Source organism: Ochotona princeps, chromosome 32, assembly GCF_030435755.1.
Source record: "Ochotona princeps isolate mOchPri1 chromosome 32, mOchPri1.hap1, whole genome shotgun sequence".
In the NCBI taxonomy this organism is placed as follows: domain Eukaryota; kingdom Metazoa; phylum Chordata; class Mammalia; order Lagomorpha; family Ochotonidae; genus Ochotona; species Ochotona princeps.
The window spans coordinates 8928205-8951099 of record NC_080863.1 but is presented as its reverse complement, the minus strand read 5'-3'; the positions used below and the strand labels follow the sequence as shown (position 1 = coordinate 8951099).

Sequence of the window (22895 nt, the reverse complement as noted above, 5' to 3'; positions counted from 1 at the left end):
AATAAGATGGTCTTTAAAAACCATGCTTTATGTTTACTCAAGGTTTTTCGTATAAGAGGTTTTCAAAGATTGACTCGAGGCTTCTTAAGGATATTTCTATTTTATGGCATGCGTCAGTTTCCTAGCTCCACATTTTCTACAACTGAGCAAACACTATATGAACAAATATATGTTTGCATTCTGTGTCTATTTTTTCCACAATGAAATTCAAATTAATTATCCTACAGGCATTCTTTCCTATGGGAATTTGCTCTAGCTTTTTTCATCCCTGACAATGTGATAGCTGAGTTTATCTCATTCTGGGATGTTAAACGAATCGTTCAGGAAAAAAAAAAACCCCATACAAGCTATCCATGTATAGCTCAGAAACCTTTCCTGGACCTGTCCCAGGACATCCTGTACCGATGAGCAGAGCAGCAAGGCCCCTGGCCCCTGTGATGGGTCTGCAGCCCAGCCACACCCAGCATCTTTACTTCACACATTCGCTATTCCCAACCAAGCAGAGTACACACCCGGGCTTGGTGTACTGGTCGTAGAAGATTTCCATGAGCAGGTTCCAGGTGGTACCTCCGTTGACAGAATATTCCAAAAGAACGCCTTGGTTACGGTTGTTGGGTGTAATGAGGCATCCGTACATGAAGTAAAACTGGATGAACTCGGCGTTAGTGAGGTTCAGATCCACAGTGACTAACAATCGACTGCAACCCTAAGCAGAAGAAGCAGAATACAAATATACAGATACACATATACATACTTGCATATCTACTGATATATGTATATATATATATAAATCTTAATTACAGATTGTTTGGTTTCCATTCTTTTTCTATTTCTTGTGTAATCCAGGTGCTATGGAATTATAGAACCAATTTTCTTATCACCTGCACTAGTGTGCCAGCTCCTAACATGGTTCCTGGTACATGCCCGGGATCCAGAAATTACTGCAGAACTTCAGTACTCAAGACTTACAAGGACAATATAATCTAGGGACATTTTCTTCTTTTTTTTAATAAGCAAAACAAGAATCAGAATGAAAGTAACAGCCCTAACTTTATAAATCAAACCATTTGCTCGTATTCACTGACATTTATTGCATTTTCTTTTTTTTCATTTATTACATTTTCAAAAGCTGTCAGCTATTAATAAGATCACATATTCAGATTATAATGCAAAAGTATAAAATGACTACATCTGAATATTTCATTATAATTAGAGATAATAGCTGTGAGTAAAAAAATCGAACTATTATAGATTTTAATGTCATCTATATTTATTCAGTAATGGAAATTGATAGTTTTTGATTGTGTTATTGCTATTTAGTAATTATTAGTAAATTATTATTAATTATTAGAAAATTATTAGTATTTGCTAAACATAAAATAGTATCTGCTGAGCATAAATGGGAAACTAGGTCCCTTAGGAATTCCAACTAAGCTAGGGAAAGTAAATTTTTATTTTAAATTTTAAAAGTTTTATTTATTGATTTATTTGTAAGGCAGAGACATACACAGAGAGAGAGATCTTCCATTCTCTGGTTCACTCCTCAAATGCCCACACAGCCAGGCCGAATCAGGCTGAAGCCAGGAGCCAGGAATTCCAGTAGAGTCTCTTGGGTGAGCGCCAGGGACCCAACCACTTGGCTTGCCATCCACTGCCTTCCCAGACACATTAGAAAGAAGCAAAGGCAAGCCTGGCATGCCAGCCACTTTGATGTGAGCTGTGGACTTTCCAAACAGTAGTTTAATCTCCTTAAAAATGCTCACCCAAAGAAGGCAATTTGAATATTGCATCCTAAGTGTGATTATAGAAACTCTAAACTGTGGGGCTCGCATTACGGCACCGCTAGCTAAGCCGCCACCTGCGATGCTCGCATCCCACACGGGCACCAGTCCAAATTCCAGCTGTTCCACGTCTGATACAGCTTGCTGCTAACGAGCTTGGAAAAGCAACAAAAGAAGGTTCAAGCGCCTGGGACCCTGCACCTGTATGGGAGACTTGAATGAATCCCTGACTCCTGACTTTGGCATGGTCTGCCCCTAGACACTGTGATAATTTGGGGAGTGACCCAGTGGATGGAAAACCTTTCTCTTTATCTCTGTCTCTCCTTCTTTCTAACTGTGCTTTTTAAAAATCAACGCGTACATCTTTTAAATTCCTAAATGGTGAATGTCTTCTTGCTACCCATGGGCTAATCACTGAATATATATACAGCACACTTTAAGGACACGTGTTTAGAGCAGGTGCTTGGGATAAGAGTGACTGGGTTTAAGTTCTGTGTTCTTAAATCCAGCTCCTTGAAGACGTGTCGGTAGTTAGGTCCTTGTCACCCATTGGAGAGAAGCAGATGGACTTTCTGGTGGACCTTGCTAAGTCAACCAGCAGGTGGAAATTCTCCTCCACCTCTGGCTTTCTCTGTGCTTATAAACCAAATCACACACAGACAAAAAAAGTAATACATTTCATGGGCACAGTGTGCACTCTGGGTAGGGTAGGGTAGAAAGACAAAAAGTTGATGGCGAAGTTGGTAATTTTTAAAATCTTCCTTTCATGCCATTGGAGAAATTTTATTTTCTTAAATAAAGGCATCTTTATCAGCAAAGAGGAGTGACCAAAGCCTCTCCAACAAATCCCCAACATTGCTGCTGTTGTTTACAGAATAATATGCTATCCATGCAAACGTCCAGCAATTCCTGCCAAGTGCTGCTCTTCTAGGAAGAATGAATGGTTTGTGACAAATTCAGGATCCATTCAAGTTCCTTTTCCAGGTTTCTGGCTCCTGAAATTCCAGTTCTGTCGCAAGCTGGGGAATTTCAAGTCAGAGCTCTGTTGAGCTGAAGGGTCCCGTACAGAGCACATGTATTCCTACTAGGTGGCACATTCAGGGAAGTCCTTTCTAACTATGTATTGAAGTATGCCCTGTCCAGGCACTGCCTTAAGTCCACTGTTGCAAATGATTTGTGGCAGGCAAATGCCAGAAATAACTGCATGGTTCGGGTGCAGCGGCAGGTTCCGACTGGGGTTGTGCGTCGGTGGTAACTCATCCTGCATCATCTTCTGCTAGTTAAACTTCAGCAGAGCCTCAGCTCCTTGGGGGGAGCTTAGAGGCTACAGAAACACTCACCCCGCTGAAATGGAGAGCCATTCCTGAAGCCACCGCTCCGCACACGGTGCTCAGTTTTCCCCCGTTCACAGTCAGCCAGTTCTGGTTGGATGGAGCTCGATTGAAGTTGTCTTTGAGTTGGGTTGGAAGGGGGGCCTCCGGCTCATCGCAGTACAGGCCACCCCACTGCTCATCGCAGCTGGTGGGGTGGGGGAAAGAGAAAAGCAGAGTGGACATCCAACAAAGCTCCCGCAAGCGTGACCTCATACTAGTGAAGCTGGCTCTGCTTCCTGGCCCAGGAGGAGGAAGCGACTGCTTTGTCCAGAGCCCATCAGAATTCACCTGCTCTCCTGGACAGCTCTTCAGGTTAGATGCAAGCTGTGAACGAATAACTCCTGTCTTTCGGAAAGGGGTGACTTGGGGCTCCAGGTGAAGAAGACACAACTTCAAGGAGTTAGCTAAAGCATGAGCTCTGGATGGCTGATACAGCATTGGAACTGCCTAACACACTGGATTTCTTAACAGGCTAAGGGGACAGTTAGGAACCCGAGGGTCTGGGTTTTAACAGGCAAAGACACTTTGCATAGAAACTGTCACCTCCAAGTAATGGGCTGACTTCCCTCTTCAGGGGATAACAAAAGAAACTTGAATATAGGTGGGTGGGTTGGAATCACCCTCCCAAAGAAGGGCTTCTCAGGCATGTGGAGATTAGCAGAGAGGGACTATAAATTATCCAGTGCCAGCTTCACTCATCAAACAGTATAATCTTTGATCACAGACACACAGGCCTAGAGCGCACATACACACGCACACACACACACATTTTATTTAGATTCTTCGAGATAATAAGGCTAAGAGTAATAAACTAGGCTTCTCTATCACATACACCAGATAAATTGACCAGATATTTACATATGCTTTTGCACAAATAACACAGGAATGTCAGTTAAATTACAAGTGCCTATTGCTACATATATTCAGCCTCAGTGAGGGAAAAAAAATGCTTAGATTGTATATTATTTTTGGTGCAGACATACTGAACTCCCAAACCTCTTTTAATTTTTTTTTCCAAAAATCCAAAGGCTCACTGAAACACAAAGGGAAATAAAATTCAGTCAATTATCATTCAACATCGTCCTGATAAGACAGCCCATTGTTTTACTTCCTAATCTCAAAGCAACAACGAAGATCAGATATTTGTCAACTGCACAGTCTCTTAATATCATATTTCAGGAAAATCGCGCACCCTGCAGTAGCTTGGGAGTGATTAGAAAGCCAGTTGCTGAAAGATTTCCTAGACGGAATGTGAATCAGGAGCTTTGACAGAGAAAGGGAAAAAAAATTCTACTCACACGCAATTCCCCTGGACACATCTCCCGTGGCCACTGCACATGTCCACACAGCCATCTCCGATATAGACATTATCTATTGCCCACGTCTGCTGTTTGTCGAAAGGAGCCGGTTGATGCCAACGGAAACGAGTGGCTTGGGACCTTGGGAAAAGAAGACAATTGTAACGAAGCGCATGGTGGGAAAGAGAACATGTTCTGGGATGTTGGGATCAGTGCGTGGAGGAGGACAAAAGCACGTAATTCCTCCTCCTGTTCCGACAACAATACTCAATTATCACAATATTCCATGCAAAATATTGGCTGACAAAAATCAAGCCAACTGGACTATAATAGCTTGATCTGGTATTTTGGCCTGTGAAAACAGACTCCATAGGAAACAAACACTAATTCTAAAACCAGAAGTCTCAGGATGGGGAGAAACAATACCCCCCCCCCCCCAATTCTGTGTGGCACCCATCGCAGAGGGATACCCAGGCTGTTTTCTGGTACATCTGAAGTAGGATATGATGCACGGCCTTGGGCAGTCACAACCTCTCTGCATGCAACTTGCAGACGCACTACGGGCTGCCTGTCCTCCTTGGTCCCCAAGGCCAGACACTTCTGTGCAATGGACACACTGGTCTACCTCTACCTCTTGAGAGCTCACCCAACGAAAGCCTTGTTAGAGACAGTATGCATGCATGCAAGGCAGTGGCAGAATCTTGAGGCAACTGGATCAACAAGAGAGGGGGTTTATGAATGAGAACAGACGCATTTTACACTGATTTCAAAGCGATGCAAAAAATCAAAACACCAATTTTCTCCCGTGCCAGAAACACAAGTCTGTTGGCTCATTTGCACAGTTTTGGGGCAATGTCTTGTTCAGAAACACACACGGGAACATGCATTTTCACAGCACTAGATGGCAGTAAAACCCAAACAGTGCCTAAGGCTCAGGCGAGCTGAATGTGAAAGCTCACTTCGGTGTTTCTGGATCTATAGATGTTTGGTCATTGGGACACTACTAATGCCCTGAGGGATAGTTATTCTAGGTGAGATGCCAGACCAAATAACAGCAAGGGCTTTACATTTCCACATGGAAAGTATTTGTGTAAGCTTTAGAAAAACAGAAAAGAAACAGACTGGAGTTAAGTAGTTCTGAAATAGGTTGTAGACCGTTAATTGACAAACCACAGTCTCTTCACTCCTGGCTCCTCACGTGGCCCATCAGTAGAGTCATCTCTGCCCCAACACCCTCACGTTTGCATTCAATGTGAACCTCAAGTCCTCAGTTCGGGAAAATAAATCAAGGGGTAGGGAGTGTAGAAGCTAGTGTGTGTTGGACTGGCTTAAGCCACTGCCCACATAAATGCCAATTTAAGCTTTCCACTTCTGATGCCACGTCCTGCTAATGGTACTGAGAAAGCAATGGAGGATGGCCCAGGCACTTGGATTCCTGTGCTATGCCCACGCAGAAGACTCAGATGGAGTTGCAGGTGGTTGCCTTCAGCCTGGTCCAGCCCTGGCTGATGCTGCCTTTGGGGGAGTGAACCAGCGGACGGCAGATAACTATATTTCTTCCATGTTATTCTGCCTCATAGCAAATGATTATCTTACTCTTACAGTATTTACCACAACGATAGCTATGCATACAAGTTTGAGGCATGTCTGCCTCTTGCCTGCACTAGAGAGTTCTGAAGGAGCAGGGGTAGCCTTCTCATCAAAGCCTGTGTTTAGTCCCAGGCTGGCCAACCCCTCAGCAGAGAGACAGTGGGGAGAATGTAAGAGTTGGACACATTATGCTGACTTCGGGGACTTTCTGCCTGGGAGACTCTGGCATTCTACAAGGCAGAAAACTAGAGGGAGGTCACAGAAGAATGTTCTAAAGCCAGAGCTTGAATGTGTACTCTGGCACTAACAAGGCCCGTGCCTGTGGTTAGTATCTTTTTCTTTTAAAGATTTATTTATTGTGCTTTAATATGTATCTACAGATAAATATAATACAATATATTAATATATCTATATTATATATATGCTTCATATATGCACACTTGGTTCACTCCCGAAATGATTGCAATGACTGGAGCTGAGCCAATCCAAAGCTAGGATCCAGGAACTTCCTCTGGGTCTCCCATGTGAGTGTAGGGGCCCAATGTCTTGAGCCATCAGGTTCGGCTACCTGGGTGCATATTAGCAGGAAGCTGGAAGTTGAACCGAGGTCCCTCACCATGGTATCGGGATTACTCCCTTTCCCACCTGCCCTTGGTGATGGGCATAACATCCAATAGTAATATATCTGTGAAACAAGGGCCCACACGCTCTGCACTATTATTTTAGAAGAGGAGAAATTCCCCATGAAGGGGGAAGAACTGGAATAGAAGTGAAGAATGAAAGTCTGGAAGCTGAACTTCACCTCTGAGTCGTTAAACAAGACTCCTCCTTCCAGCCCTGCTGCAGCTGTGCTGTGTGAAGAGGTCCCAATTCCTTCTGTCTATGGGCTGACACGTCCCCATCTGCAGGTCGAGAACATGCCACTGCCTGACTCCCAAGGCTGCTGTGAAAATTAATTAGATTGTGTTTACCAAGACCCACGCTCTGTCCTGGTAGAGTCCCTTGGCAAGTGTCATCACTTGTCCCGCAGGTTCCCTATGCAGAAGCGACCACGCCAGCTGCTGCTCCTCCGAGCTCAGTGTGGGGTGGGGGTAGGGATGGCCCCAGAGCAGGTTCTCACTTTTCCATCTCCTTGAAATCTCTTCCCTTGCTTCTTGGCTAAGTGTATTATCAGTTCTTCTCCATCTACAGCGCACAGTCCACACTACGTTTAGTTTGCTTCAGAAATGCTACTGCCAACTGTATGTTACTCATCACAGACAGGGGAACATCTCTTAATCTCTTAGCACTTCTTTCAAGGAGGCAAAATAATGTAAAATGAGATTGTGGTGATGGTCTTGCAACCCTTTAGGTTTTTAGGTGATGATTAAAAATTATTGTATTGGGAGAATTGTATGGTATATGAATTGTATCTCAATAAAACTAGTATCCCGATGTATTCATTAGAGAGAGAGCAAGAGAGATCCCATATGCTGATGCACTAGCCAAATGTTCACAATAGCCAGGGCTGGCCAAGGCCAAAGCTTGGAGGCAGGAAGCCAGAAACCTAATCCAGATCTCTCACATGGGCAGTAGAAACCCAGTCATCTGAGCCACCACGTTTCCCTCCAGGATCTTTAGCGGCAAGAAGGTGGGACCAGCAGCCAGAGCCGGGAACTGAACCCAGGAAGCATGGGTTACATAGTGACAGTAAACACCAGCCAGATGCCCTTTTTGTCCACCTCTTTTTGTCAAGGAATGAATACAAACTATCCGCTGCTTAAATGCAAAATTTCGGTGCTAGCAATTGTGGCATAGTGTGTTAAGCTACCGTCTGTAACACCAGCATCCTACATGGGCACTGATTTGAGTTCTGGCTGCTCTGCTTTTGATCCAACTGCCTGCTAATGTTTCTGGGAAAGCAGTGAATGATGGCTCAAATTCCTGGGATCTTGTACCCATACTGGAGACCCGGAGGAAGCTTCTGGTTCCTGGCTTTGGCCTGGTCCAACCCCTCTTCAAAGAGGGGATTAAAAAATCCCCTCTACCATTTCCTGTTCAACGGCTACAGCTTCTCTCATGTCAACTCACCCCTCCAGTTTTTCTAGAACCTTCTATTTTTTTCCTTTTCTCTTTCCAGAATTTTACCCTTTCTTGTGCTCCCCACCTTTCCTTAGAACTTCCTGCGAACATCAAGTAGCTTTCATGTTATGGCTTAAACCACCTGGCTTCCCAAGGGTTGCAGTTAATCTTTAAAGAAGGTGTTCTCTGCTAGGCCATTGGGGCTATCAGAAGGGCATGATCATCTTCAACTTGTGACTTAAAATAGCCAAGTTACACCTGAGCTTCCCAGTGGCCGCCCCCTCCTTTTTCTTCTCTTGGTGGATTTTGGTTACCTGCCCTTCCAATGACTCACCCTAGTTCTCAGGTAACCCTTCAAGATCTCATGCTACTTGAGACACCTGTTATTTTTAGACATGGTGTTAGTAGAGAAGACACAGATTCAGGTTATGGGCAGTGAAATCAGTTTCGGCACCTTCCCGCCTTCCTTTTCTTTATTTCCCCCAAGAACTTCTGGAATTCTCCTTTCCCATTTCTTCTACGATTTCTGCCTCTTAGACAAGCAAGAAAGGTGCAGTATGATAGAGTGTGTTAATCCCCGTACCAAACATGCTGACACTGTTCCTTGAAGGTGGCTGATAAGCTCCTATTTGAAAAAAACCCAGTAAATGTGTTGTGAAACTCTCTCCTTCACTACTTGGTAGCTAATGTCACTGACGGCCAACGCTTTGCATCAGGCTCCTGGATCTCGGGCCTTTCTGACTCTTCAGTCTGATGGAAGGCGCTCTGTGCTTCTGGTCATGATATTTAATTCAGTATCACAACACCTGCTGTATAGTCTTCCTCTGGGATCAACTGTATAGTTCTCTCCACTTCTCATGGCTTTCCTAGTTTTTAAACTTTAGAGTCATCTCCCACTGGGTACAATGGAGAAGCTGGTGGCTGAATTTGATCTGCTCGTTCTGTGAAATGTTCCTGTAATATCTGCCTCACTGCTCCCATTTTAGCTGGAGCCCATGTCTTTGTAACTATGCTCTAGGTCGTCTCACAATGTAGTTTGTCATTTTCTCTTCTTTGAGTCTTTTTTTTTTGTTTGTTTTCCTCTTGGAAGAATATTTCCAGTTCAAGAGCCACCATAGCTTCATTTCTGAACTCCTCTGCTTTGTGGCAGTACTTGCTGTCAGTCAGCCCAGATGTTCCAATCAGGTGTTTCTACCGCTGCCAGATGTGAGCCCTTCGCTTTAATCAGCAATTCCTGTACTCCTCCCAGGTTCAGGTCCGTGTGTCCCTCACTTATTCATTTTTTTCCTTGGTTTAAAACGTTCTCTCCTTCACCCAGTTTCCATCCATCCTTTTTTTATAGTTTCTTTTTTTACATTAATAATTTTAATTTTTTTGATGATTTTTACAAAGTTGGGTAGGGTGATAAGGGTCAAGGGCTACAGGAAGGTGGGTGAGATCACCGTTTCCACATTCTCTTTTTTTCCTTCCTGTATCTGGGGAAACAGGGGAGAAAAGGAGAGAAGCCACACCCAGCCTCCTAAACGCCTCTGTACCCTGGGATGGAGGACAGTCAACCAGACATCTCCCCAGGGTCCCCGAGGTGGGGAAAGCTCTGAGGCTCCTGCTCAAGAGGTTTCAATAATTCAACAGTTCTGAATTACTGTCGATCCTGCCACTCCAAGCACGATGAAATCTCTCTAGAATCTACCGGTTGACATACTCAAGCTTAGAGCCTCCGTTTGCCCAGATATTCACTGCCAACACTTGGCTGGGGTAATTGATCAATTTGTTCCATCCTCCATATTCTGTTGTGGTACCAGGTGTTCTCTGCAGACTCTAATGTACTGCCATGTCCTCCATGTGCACCTGGGTATGCTGTCCACTGCTCGGTCTAAGCTGCTGAGGAAGCCCAGCTCTGACACATACATTCCATGGGCAGACAGTGGAACCTGCAATTCTATCCATGGTTGGGGTTCTGAGTCCAGCAATTCATTTGGCGGGGGGGAGATCCACAAAGAAGCTTCATCTGAGTTGATCCCAGATCTGATTCTTGTGTGTCTGCCAATAAAAGGTCCAGCACAGTCCATCGCCCCAATCAGCCTATGCACACACTGGTGGTTGCAATTGTTGGGTCAGTTCTGCCTCCAGCACTGTCTTCTACATAAACCAATGGATGTTGCATCCCAGCCTAATCCTGCCCACCACACACTTGGCCTTCACGTATGCCAGTGGGAGTGGTTGTCTAGTTAGAGTGACCCACAATAACCCCACCAGGCCTGCCCCCTGCCCTGGTTGCCATGCTTGCCAGTGTGTACAGCAGATTGGCCCAGTCTGTCCCACATTCCATTCAGCTCTCATACATGTTAATGGACCTAGTTCAACTCAACCAACCCCCCTATCCAGCCTAAACATGTGCCGGTGAGTGTCACTCTGTCTAGCAATGCCTGCCCTAGTCCTGGTTCTCATGCTCACTAGTGGGAGTGGCAACTCAAGAGGGAGGTGCCCACTGTTTCCCTGATGGGACCACTCCTACTCCAGGATCTTGCACTCTCCAGGTAGTTCTGCAGTTTAACTTGACAGAATTTGCCCCCTGTGTCAACATCTGCCAGCTGATGCTGTGGCAAAGTTCAACCAAGCCACACTTACTCTGACTTATGCATACACTAGTAGGAACAGTCAACCCAGCCCGGCATTTCCCCAATCCAGCTCACATGAGGCCAACAGGTGTAGTAACCCTGCTCAGCGTGGTCTGCCCCCAATCCCAGCTCTCATGTTCTCCAGTGGGAATGGTGGTTGAGCAGGGAAGCCCCTCGCAGTCCCCCTACTGGCTTTGCTCTCTCCCCCAACTTAATCTCACATGTGCTGGTTGTGTGCTGTGGCCCAGTCTGGCATGGCTCGCATCACCTCAGCATTTGCCAGTGGGTGCTGTAGCCTGACCCCGCCTGGCCAGGCCCCAGTTCCAGCTCATGCTGGTGGGGGATACTGCCTATACATCCTTTGAAGCCATGGCCCGATTCTCTCCTAAAATCCTCTCATCTGGTATTCAACACCATTTCCTGTTTTTCAACTGTAGCAGCAAGTCTGGTCTACTTCTCAGTGAAACTCCAATTATGTACAGAATACATTATTTTTCAGTTTTTCACAACTCACTTCTCTCCTCTAGGGCAAGACCTTAAGAGAATGTTCTACATTGATCACACACATGCTCACTCCCATTAAAAGTCACTTCCTAAGCCTGTGACTTAGGAAGATTTTTATTTTTTTGCTCTGTAGCTGAGGTCTGGTAAACAAGTGGGATCATGTGGCTAACTCATAAAAGTAAAACTTCTCTATATTTGTACATGTTTTTGCAGTGTTCTAAACACCTCCACACACAATACTTTTGATTTCTATTGGTAAGAAGGGTCTTTTTTTTTTTTTCAATGGAGAAAGGGGATGTTTAGAGACATAAAATTACTTGTTTCAAAGCTCAACATGGCTCATAAAGCAGAGATTTTTGTAGGAGCACTGGGCCTGAAACCCCAGGTCTGATGAAACTGGGTGTGGACAGTTCCCCTAAAGGCTAGTGGAAGCTTATCACCCAGGAAAGCCCTGTGTCTGGGAATACTCCAGATGATTAAGACAGTGCACTGTCAACCTCACCAAGGGGCCTTTCAACATATCCCCACCCACCTCATCAGGGTCCCTGGGGCTCTCCGCACCTACCCAGCAACCTGCTTAAGAAGGAACTCTGCCTGTTGAAACCCAATGAAGAAGCTGGTTTCAAACCCCTTGCCCTCTGTCCAGGTAGGCTCTAACCCCCTAACTCTCTCTTAACCCTTCCCTCACTCTTCCCCTCTAAAATAAAGTCTCTAACCAGTTACCTCTTCTCCTTCTTTGACCCCTCAGATCCTAAAACTGAACCTAAAAACTTCTCAGCTTCCATTTTACCACGAGGTTTTTCATTCATTCTATGTGTGTGTGTGGAGGGTGCTGAGCCTTCCATTTAGGCTCAGTGCTCCCTTCCCTGTAAGAAGAAGCCAGAATCCATTGTGAACTTCAGCCTGTCGTCTTCAGTACAGCCCTTCCCTTCCACTGCCCACGTCCATTGCACCATCAGGGCCTGTCCTCTCCAGTTCGCTCACAAGTTACTGTACAATCTGGATCTTCCACAGTTGAGCTATGTATTTTGTGATGAAGGCTCATGCCTGGTTCCTAGGCCTTTCTTCCACTGAACCAAATGCTCCCTGAGATAAGGCTCAGTGCCTTTTCTCTATGCGTCTGGTGCATAATTAAACAGGTTAAAAAATACTTGTTTAATGAACGGCTAAAGGAACGGCTTATTGCCAGCGATGACTAGTGGTTATCTGGGTTGGGCGAATGGTTTGATACCAATTTATAGACAATAATTTTCAATTGACCCTCACCACCATGTGCCTCCATTACTAGGGTCCTAGCCTTAAATTCATATGACAGATGAGTAGATAAAGCCGCAATTATTTCAGAATCACAGTCGTGTCTAAGCCCTGCTTAAAACATCTTCCAGTTGTCAACATCATGTTTGCTTACAGCCAAGAGCTACAGACTGAATCTTCAACTAAGGCGTGACAGCCAACATACATGTCACTGCTCAGTGTGTTTCTGGACTTTTACGTAAATTTAACATAAAAGAACGAAAGATTATATTTAATTTGTAACGGGATAGAAGAGCTGAAAGCGTATGGAGGCGTTAACTCATGTTTGAGATGAAGCGCTCTGAGGCTTGGGGCTCTGAAGCTCTGAGGCTCTGAAGCGCTCTGGGTTGTTCTAACAACCTCTGGGACACAGCAGAGTGTGGTAACAAGTGGCCTTGCTTGGGTTCCATCTATGCACATATCTTTGTGATTACCCACCGGGCCTCATTATAGGGCAATGTCACCTTTAAGACCCTCCTATACAAAAGGAGCCTTGAGGTGACAGAACACACACAACCTGGATTTTTAATATGATAATGGAAGAGAATAGTTACTCCACTGATTTTTGAAAAGATCATTTGCAAGGGTCAAGAAACAAGTAAAAGACAGACTAAAAGATGAAGAGCAATTGCTATTCTCCAGTATAAGACTCAAGGTGCTAATGGCTGCCTGCTTATTTGCAAAGTGCTATCCAGTAGCTGGATAATAATTCACAGAATTCATAGACTTAAAAGACTGCCGGCTTAATGTAGGCCTTTTTTTCTCTATTTTACTTATTAAGATCACGTTAATAATTCATGTGCGGCAATACCTTTAACGAGCAACAAAATCTCACATATCTCATTTAAACTTGGCAACTCTGCTGACAGTTAATATAGTCCCGTCGCTCTGAGCCAGCAATTGTACAGCAGCTCCGGGCTGTTAGCAATCGAAACCACCCCGTTTATGATAATCTTAAGAAAAGTTCTGCCTTCCATGAATGGTGAAGTTTCGTGGTCCTCTGCTAGAGAGATGGTTCTTTCTTCCTTGGTGGGGGAGGTGACGGAATGATGAGCCCAAGCTTGCAGTGCTTTCCCCAGACTGCATGGGTGGTTTCTGTTGCGTCTTAGCTGCAGCTGCAGCAGTAACAGCTGATCAACTTTCTTAGAAGAACAGGATGTCAACCAAGACCTGAAAGCTCTCTGCTCGGCAGAGTTAATTCTCTGCTTGGACAAATGCATGGATCGTTTAGATTTAACTTCTTTAGAAAGAAGGTCAGCAGGGGATTGTATTAAGCGAGAGCCTTTCCCGCAGACACGGAGAGCAGTGGAAGCCACTGCAGTTGCTTTCCACGTGAAAGAACACGCCAAGTGATCAGCCTCAAGGGATTGATTGTTCAAAGCAGAATTTCAGAAGCAAACACTGATTTGGATACACATGTTTTTCTGCTACCCCCGTTGAGATAATTTCATTCCCTGCTATGTGTATAGCAGTCTGACTAGCAGAGAAGATTCACATCTAGTGTGTATCCTCGGGCCTTTTAAAAGTGGTTTGTTCTTAGCATCTCTGAATTATGTTGGAGAGACGGGTAGTACAGTGACTGCCATCTTGTGTAGGGCATTTAAAAAAAATGAGACCCAAATGTCAGAAGATGTCCTGGCTTTTGGGGCACGCACAGAATCAAGTCACCACAAAGGCTGGCTTCCACGGCCTGATTGAGATCACCTGGATGTTTTACAGCCGGCAGTAGTGCCACAAGCACTTCAGATCGCACACATCTCGTTGAACCTCGCCGAGTGAACACCTGCCACGCCACTCTGTGTATGTTGGGGTTCCCTACCTGGAGAAGCGTCCATACCTGGTGTACGGAGGGAGGGGCAGAGTGATCCTGGTCCACTTGTTGAAAGTATCTGACACCAGGATCCGCTGCAGGTGGTAGTGATTGCACTCAACGTTGGTGGGCAAGCAGTCCCGTAGCAGTGGGTGCCACGACAAGCCAAGGTCCACGGAGTACTCCAACTCAATCGCTGCAACGGGAAGCAGCAGGCTGCGTGTGAATCACCGCGTGCAGATTCAAGACCACAGTCACCTGTCAGGCTTCTCAAGCTTTTGACTTCAAAGGCTAACTTTCTTATTTTTTTTCCACTACCTTTTCGTTTCCTCCTTGGAAATGTCTTTCAGCTTTACGTTCCTTTCTGCACAACACTAGTGATTATTTTCTCTATGAAAATATCCTTTTCTCGTAAGGGAGTTTGATTAAGTGAAACATAAAGTAAATTTGCCAGAATTACTTCTTATAAAGAGAAACTTTCTGGGACCGGTGTGTGGTGGCTTAGGATGTCAAACTGCACCCTGTGATGCCGGCAGCCCCTAAGGAGGCCAGCTCGAGTCCCAGCTGCTCCACTTCTGTTCCAGCTCCTTGCTAATGCTCCTAGGAAAGCAGCACACTACTCAAGTACTTGGGTGCCTGCCACCTATGGGGGAGACCCAGGTGAAGCTCCTGGCTCCAGCCTAACTCAGCTCCATCTCATATGGACATTTGGGAGTGAACAAGTGAACGGAACCCTCTCTCTCTCTGCAGTTCTACCTTTCAAATAAATCTTTCTAAAAAGCGCTTTCTGAATAGTCATTTGAAAATTATTGCTTCATGTTACATCTATATAAATACTGACAGAATACATTGTGTAACTATTTAAATGTTGCATAATTTAGCACAGTATAATATTCATTAAGCAATATTTTAAGTTACTTTGCTTAATGATTAACAGAGAAAGAACACATTTATTATGTATTTGAACAACTATTTTGTAAATATTTAAGTTTCTAAAAACATGGCAGCTTTCATGAAGTCTGCCCATTTCATAGGTATTCTGATCAACTGATGCCAATTTTGCTCCTGAAGTGGGTGAAACTTTGTAGAAATGACCAACTCTCTCTAACTCGTGTATCTTGCCCTGCTAGGTAATCTCCAAGAACTAGGAAACTCGAGAAGGAAGCAGCTGGACGTTAAGGCCTTGTGCCAGCTCCAGTCACCCAGGCTGGGGGTTTGTGGGAGGCCAAGGTGTTAGGAGCTGTAACACTCCCCCCAGTCTTGTATAGCCTGCTGAGACCACATGGGTTCCCAGGTAAACACAACAACCAGGATCAGTCATCAGGCTTCCTCCCTACAGCCTTGGGAGCTCATCGATTATTTCCTGGCCTACAAAACCCTGTTTTATTTCAGGGAATATAATTCTAAGTCTTTTGTCTTCAATTCACTTAGTCTCCAGTATTAACTGCTCCAGCCATGGGCATTCTTCCAGGCCCCATTCCAGCCGCCTTCTGTGCAGTGCTTCCGTTATTACTATTGTGTTCAACTGAAAAATATTTTTCAATTTAGTTTTCAATTTATTCAAAAGATAGAGAGGCAGAGGTGGGGGAGGGATAGAAACTTTCCGTGTGCCAGCTCACTCGCTGAGTGCCCACAATACCCAGGGTTGGGCCAGGCTGAAACTAGGAGGCAGAAACTCATGCTGGGTCTCCCGTGTGGGTTAGGAGGGCCCAATGCATTGAGCCATTCACCTGCTGCTTCCCAGGGTGTCCATTAGAACAAGGCTGGGGCTCGAAGCAAGTCACTCTCATGTAGGGCGCCTGAGTGGTGTCTAAATTGCTATACCGTATGACTAGCCAAGAAAAACTCACCACACCATCTCTTGTTAACTAACGCCATTTCTAATGGCAATACTTCTGAAGAGACTTATTTATTTGAAAGACTGAATTAAGGAGTGGAGACGAGATGGAGAGAGAATGGAGAGAGAGAGAGAGAGAGAGAGAGAGAGAGAGAGAGAGAGAGAGAGAGAAAGAATCTTCATTCCTTTGGCTTATTCCAGCACATGGGGCATACATTTGTCACAGTAAGAGTGGCCCAGGTGTCCTAGGATCCAAGCCAAGTAGAAGGCAAAATCAGAACACATATATTTTCAAGACTTCTAGGGCTATAAAGTGGAGATAATCATTAAAACCCAAAAACACACAAGTAAACACAGAAATGGCATAGCTTATTTTTGATGTTCTCTACACAATGAAAGGCTTTGGGTGGATGGGTATCTCAAGTGTCCCCTTTATTTAGCATGTCTGATACCAAAACACAAAATCTGGATGTACAGCTATTATTATTTATTATTTATCTTATAAAAGACATCTTTACGCATATAGGCTTTAAAAAAGAGTCCATATCCTGACACTTCTGAAAATCAGCTCAAAAACTCATCTGACCCAATATGTTCAAACGTGCAGCACGGGTTGGCTACAGGGAACTTGAACCTTTGTTCTGAACTGATCAGTGGTGTAGCGGGGTGGTGCTGTGGCAGGCAGCCACAGATGTGTCCCTCTGTCTAGCTTCTTACCATAGCAGGAGTCTGTAACCGAGCAGGAGGCAGCAAAATCCATCTGTAGGAACGAGTCCTCATTCACTGCGATATCCGTGGTGACCACGTAACGGGTGCTGGCCTTCTCGATGAAGACAAGGGCATCACCAGAGGAGCCACATACGGGCATCTTGGTGCCCCCAGGGTGGAGTAGCCACTTCCGGCTATCCAGACCTGTGAAATCATCTTCCAAGACTGTATTGCCAGAAATATTCCCACCAATCAGAATCTGTAACACACATTTAGAAAAGAAAAAAACCCACGTTTTCAATCTGGTTTAGAGACATGAGAAAAGTAAGGTGTTTTTGCTGCCTTGTACTGACTCTCCGCCTGTCAGCACTAGTACTGCACAATGGTTTACAGAAGGGGTTTGCATGGAGGTGATCCCTGAGCCCACCTGGCAAGAAGCTACAGAAACTCTAAGAGCCGGCAAAACCATTCACAGTTGACATGGGCCACACTGGAAACATCACCTTCATAGTCTGGGAAAGCACCGCTTTTGGCTCCCGTGTCATGATTTTCCATGTAAAATGTCTGCGTAAGGACAGTAGTTCCCTAAGGCGTTTCAGTTCTAATGATTTGCACACACTGTGCATTTATTATTAGATTAAAAAAATTCTATCAGATACACGTTTTACTATGTATGGGGAACATCTGAACACTCCGTTAGGGTGCTGGCGAGGTTGTTCATGTGTGTTGCTGTAAGATTTTTCCTTTTCAGGGAGTTATAATCTTGCGCCATGCTTTATAAAGTCTCTTATAAATTCTCATGGCAGGATCTTCTGTGAGCTGGGTCTGGGCCTTCTGTCATGTCATTTTGTTTTTCTAGATTTTGGCAACGGGAGGACCCAAGCCCGAAAGGAAGAACGCCCTAGCTGTCAGCGTTTGGGCAAGCTACTTCCCGATCCACTTTCTACTCGAGTAAGGGGTGAGGGTGTGTACCCCACGCCTTCCCAAGGCCACATTCAGCCCCATGGACAAACAGTCAAATAGGTAACTCTGACCTGATCGATAACCCAGGGGCCGTAGAAGTGGCCACTTTCCGACGGCTGCCACCAGCGCAGGCGCGTGGACCCGGAGCGGGCTTTCAGCGGTATTTCCAGGGCGATGTACCTGCCCACGTTGCTGGCGTTGCTGAAGAGGAACTCCTGCAGGAGACTCCAGGAGAGGCCTCCGTTGCGAGAGTACTGCAGCAGCACGGGCTGGCTCCGGGGGTCCGGCACGCCTTTGCCACAGCCCAGCCTCATAAAGAACTGCACGAACCTGACAATGGGAAACTGGACTGTAGCCATTTGCTCCGGGGAGAAAACCTCACGGTTAGCAAAAGACAAGGATGCAGGGTTTTAATGAAAGTGAATGACTAAGGCACTTGCTCGTTGGAACAGAGTTGACGACACGAGAAATCTGGAGACAATTCTGTCCGTATTTTCTCCTTGGAGAAAAGAGTATGAGAGAAGTGAGCTACCCCTGCACCCCAGGGCTATTCCGTGAGCAGATGGGAGGGAGCCCAAGGTTGTTTTGACACACTGGGGGTGTGTCCCTTCATCCACGTGGGGGGTATAAATTGGATCTGACTCTTAGAGTATCTGAAACCAGAAGAACCTCATTAGGTGAATACATGCCCATTACTGGCAAAGCGAGCCATTCTTAGGGTTGACTAGTAGCTTTCAGATCTCATACACTGGTTTTTGGGGAGACACATTCACTTTCACCAGGCATAGCGCCTCTTTGTGAAGGGTCAGGCATCTTTTGCAAGAGGGACAGAGAGCCTGGGCTTCTTTTCTCTTTTGCACCAGGTGCTGGGAAGCAGGAGTGTGGGAGGGTGGTGGTGCAGGACTGTGCCAGCCTCCAACTGTGGCTGGACCTGTGGATGGAGGAGCTTGGCCACTGCGAGCTGTGGCCATCAGCCAGGGGCAGCTTTCCCAGCTGGCAGGGAGGTGGACAGAGTGGTAGCAAGCAGCTGGTGTGCCAATGAAAACCAGCTCACACGTTAGCTTGGGCAGGCAAGCTGCTGGTACCTGGACTGGGCCTTATGCTAGCTGGTAAGGCAGAATAAATGTCATGAGTCACCCAACACACATATCTAACAATGCATGCATGCCAAACAAAGGAAACACACTGGAGTTTTTAATTGAGTGCTGCCAGCACACTATATATAAACCCATTCTCTCCTTTGGGCTCATCTCTCCGCCTCCTCACCATAACTCACATCATTCATCTCATGACCCTGAAAAAATTGAGATTTTTACATGAAGCATTTTCAGGTCAATATATGCAAATCCTACACAGCAGGCTACTGAGATGAGCTAAATAATGGAGCTTTTAGCATTGGATTATCAAAAACATACATGGCTAGTGTCTAGCGATATAGACATAAATAGAAACAACTGTTTCTAGTGAAAATCTTTTAGTGCGTTGTCCACTTGTACTGGGAAAGTGTTTGTATTAAATTTAGGGATAAAGAAGCCATGTCAGAATGTCTTATTTGGTAAAAAAAACCCTAACAATACAGCTAACAGAAATCCAAAATAAAGAATACAAAATTATAATGTATCAGAATATTCTCCATTAAAATCATGTTCTCTAAAAGCATGATATAATTATCTCATAGATCTTCATTGCCATCTATGAGCCATGACCAAATTTATAATTAATAAGTGAAGGATTTTAAAGGAGGCAGGGAGAAATACGCTAAACGGTATGTTAACCCGCCGTGAGGTATTTCAAAAGCAAGAACATGATCTCTTTGTTAACTTGCAAAAATAGGTCAGGGCTCATTTTCTTGTTAAACTTCCGGCTCATCAAATGATCAAGTGATGTACATCTTGACAGGACATAGTCCTTTGAATCCGTTTAAAATGTATCAGAATGATTGTGCTCAATTTAGACAATGACTTTGGAGAATGCAGGAGTGAACCATTAGACACTTGCTTATAAAGTTTGAAACTTTACTGGAAATGCTCTTCACTAAAATTGCTAATTCAGATAACACTAATTATGAATAATTTGAGAATGTCCTGTATTTAAACTGAGCATTCTACTAAACACAGCGTAATAGATATAATATTCACACATGGTCCAAGTCCTAATGACAAATGTGATCTGAAAGAGAAGACGTGACATTATTTTCTTGGAATTAAGTTAAACATTGCTATTTCAGAGGCTAGCTCATTAAATGCCAGATATTAATTCCATCTGTTCAGCTGTTTCATGGCTGATGTGGTTACTGAACAAATTTTTCCATTTTTGAGTGGAAATGACAAATTCTCTTTCTTTCTTCTTGTTCTTCTTCTCCCCTCCCCCCTCTTTTTTTACAAGGCAAAACAGAATATCTATAAAATGATATAGATATTCATAGTGGAAAAAAGCAACAGTTAGGCTTTGATCAGGAAGAAATTCCACATTTCTAATGCCAGCCTTGCTCTTGCAAGCTCTGCCTCTCTGATTCATGGCTTGCTACTGTCTGCTACAGGGTGGCTTTTCAACATCACTGAAGAACGATTACCTAGCATGTGATAAATCCAGGTCTCGAGTCATCAACATGCGCAGGCCGTCTTCATTGAAAAAGAGGTTGTTTCCACTGGAGAGGATCCCACACTTCCGAGATGGCTTTCCACCACTCATTAACAGGAATCTGTCAGACTCGAGCTGACCTGAAGAAAGGGGAAAATGGTGTGAGGGCTCAGTGTGTGGTGGGCAGGGTTGAGCTGGTCCATAGCATGTATTGATTTACCGTAGAGATGGGGCTGGAGACAGAACTGACCCAGCAATTGCAACTACGAGTGTTTGCATAGGTTGATGGGGGGACTGAGTCGGACCCTATACCGACAAGCACATGTGAGTCAGATCTGGAATCACTTCTGACGAGGTTTCTTTGGGGATCTCCCCAACTGAACCTCTGGATTTAGAACTCCAACCATGGGGAGCATTGCAGGATCTGTGGTCTGACCATGGAGTACATGGGCTTCCTCAGTGGCTTAGATGGAGCAGTGGATGGCATGCCCGGATGCACATGGAGGATGTGGCAGGCAACTGGAGCCTGCAGAGAGCATCTGATACCAATGCAGAGGAAGGAGGGCAGAACAGATTGATCAACTAAGTGTTGACAAGCAAATATCTGGGCAAATGGAGACTCTAAGGTGAACTATGTCAGCCAATGGACCTTGGAAGGATTTCTTCATCCTTGGAGCGGTGAGATGGACAACATTTCAGAATCATTGAAACAACTTGAGTAAAACCCTTGGAGCATGCTCCACTTCGGGAATCCTAGGATGGCAGCAAGTGGCTGCTCCCCACCCTCAGGTGCTGGGGTAGTTGGGAGGCTGGGTGCAGCTTCCCTCCCCAGCTTCCCATTTCCCCCAGACACAGGAAGAAAAAAAAGAAAATGTGGAAACAATGGTCGCACCCACTTTGCCTTAATCCTCGACTCTTCCCGACTTAAACAATTATGTAAACACCAATACTAAAATTTGTATTAAAATAACTACGTATTTTTAAGCGCACTATGATAAAGGCAGTAGGTCACAGAATTCTTTTTGATCATCTCCAATCATACTCACTAAACAGTCATTCCCCTTATCTCCCATCCTAGACGCTTATTTTGGATATTTGTGGCCTGATGTCTGCTTTCACTGAGTGCTATGTCAAGTTCATCTTTCATTTATCAGTATGCCATTCCCTTTCACAGTTGAATATTGTTCTACTGCATGGGTGTGCCTAGATCCAGTTTTAAAAATCTGCTGTGAAATCATGAATATATTCTAATAACTTTATAAAAAACATTTGAAAAAGAAGGAAAAATTCTTCTCACCATCCCCTCCCAATATAGTTATTATATGAGGACTTTTTTCTTATGAGAATGTTTTTACATAGCTTGATCAGAGCGCATAATCATTTCAATGCTTTTTCCAATGACTTCATAATATGTTTTTTTGTGTGCTGTTTACATTGTCTTTATACATAAAGACTCTGGGTTCTAGGTATAGGGCTAAGGTGTAGAAAGACAAAAGGATTTTTAACGCGTTGGTATAAAAGTATTAACAGGAACACGCAGTACTGGGAACTCTTTTTCTTTCCAAGAATATTACCTCTCTAAAGATGTTTTCTAAAAATATCATTAATTAGAAATTACATGTGGCAGAAAAAGGACTGAAAATGGTCTCAGGTTTTCTCAAGATCTTGTTGTTAGCATTGTGGCACCATGGGTTAAGCTACCACCTGTGACTCGAGCACGCTGTTTGGGTATTCTAAATGTTCCACTCTCCATCCAGCTCCCTGATAATGCACCTACGAAATGCTGTAGAAGACGGCCCCATTGCTTAGGCCCTTGCTACCCATGTGGGAGGCCTAGATGAAGCTCCTGGCTTCGGCCTAGCCCAGCCCTGGCTGTTGTGGTCAACTGGGGAGTGAACCTGGAGATGGGATACCTTTCTGTCTTCTTCTCTTTTTCTTTCAAATAAATACTTGAAACAAACAAACAAACAAACAAACAAAAAAACCAAGGATGTTGTTTTCTCTTACCCTTGACTCCAAAGTAGGGTCCCCTAAAATTCAGAACTAAATGACCCCTCAGGTGTTCATACTTACAATGATAAACTGCAGAGAATTTATGGGAAGATTTACCTTCAAAATCGTCCTTGAGAAAATCAGGATTTTTGGTGCTGATCTTGCAGGTTGGCCCTGAGTAGCCAGGATCACAGATGCACTTGGTTCCGTTGATACAGCTTCCATGGCCGTTACACATCTCTTCACACTGGGGGCCAATGTAGACATTGTCAATGGCCCACGTCACTGGCTGAGAGCCAGCAGGATAAAATCCCTGGTACCATCTGAAACGTACAGATCTGGAAAAGAGATGTGAGTCTTTCAAAGGCTATTCACAGAGCAGTAGAGTTTCAAGGATAGGCCCATGGGGGATCAATGAATACTGGGCAGGTCCAACCCGCACATCACACTCAAGAAGCAGAACACAGGATTTTCCATTTCTGGAACT

At 44.7% G+C, this 22895-nt stretch overlaps 1 protein-coding gene across 1 annotated transcript in view; it reads right to left on the bottom strand.

Moving 5' to 3' along the window:
* Window positions 1-22895, bottom strand: part of RELN (reelin) — a 384643-nt gene that overhangs the window by 30252 nt on the left and 331496 nt on the right. Inside the window, exons 42-49 of the mRNA XM_058657530.1 lie at window positions 22526-22746; window positions 20409-20556; window positions 17908-18166; window positions 16883-17132; window positions 14356-14524; window positions 4453-4593; window positions 3122-3299; window positions 513-706 (exon numbers count right to left, since the gene is read on the bottom strand). Of these exons, the coding sequence (XP_058513513.1) occupies window positions 513-706; window positions 3122-3299; window positions 4453-4593; window positions 14356-14524; window positions 16883-17132; window positions 17908-18166; window positions 20409-20556; window positions 22526-22746 (1560 nt within the window). The remainder of the gene's footprint in view (window positions 1-512; window positions 707-3121; window positions 3300-4452; window positions 4594-14355; window positions 14525-16882; window positions 17133-17907; window positions 18167-20408; window positions 20557-22525; window positions 22747-22895) is intronic.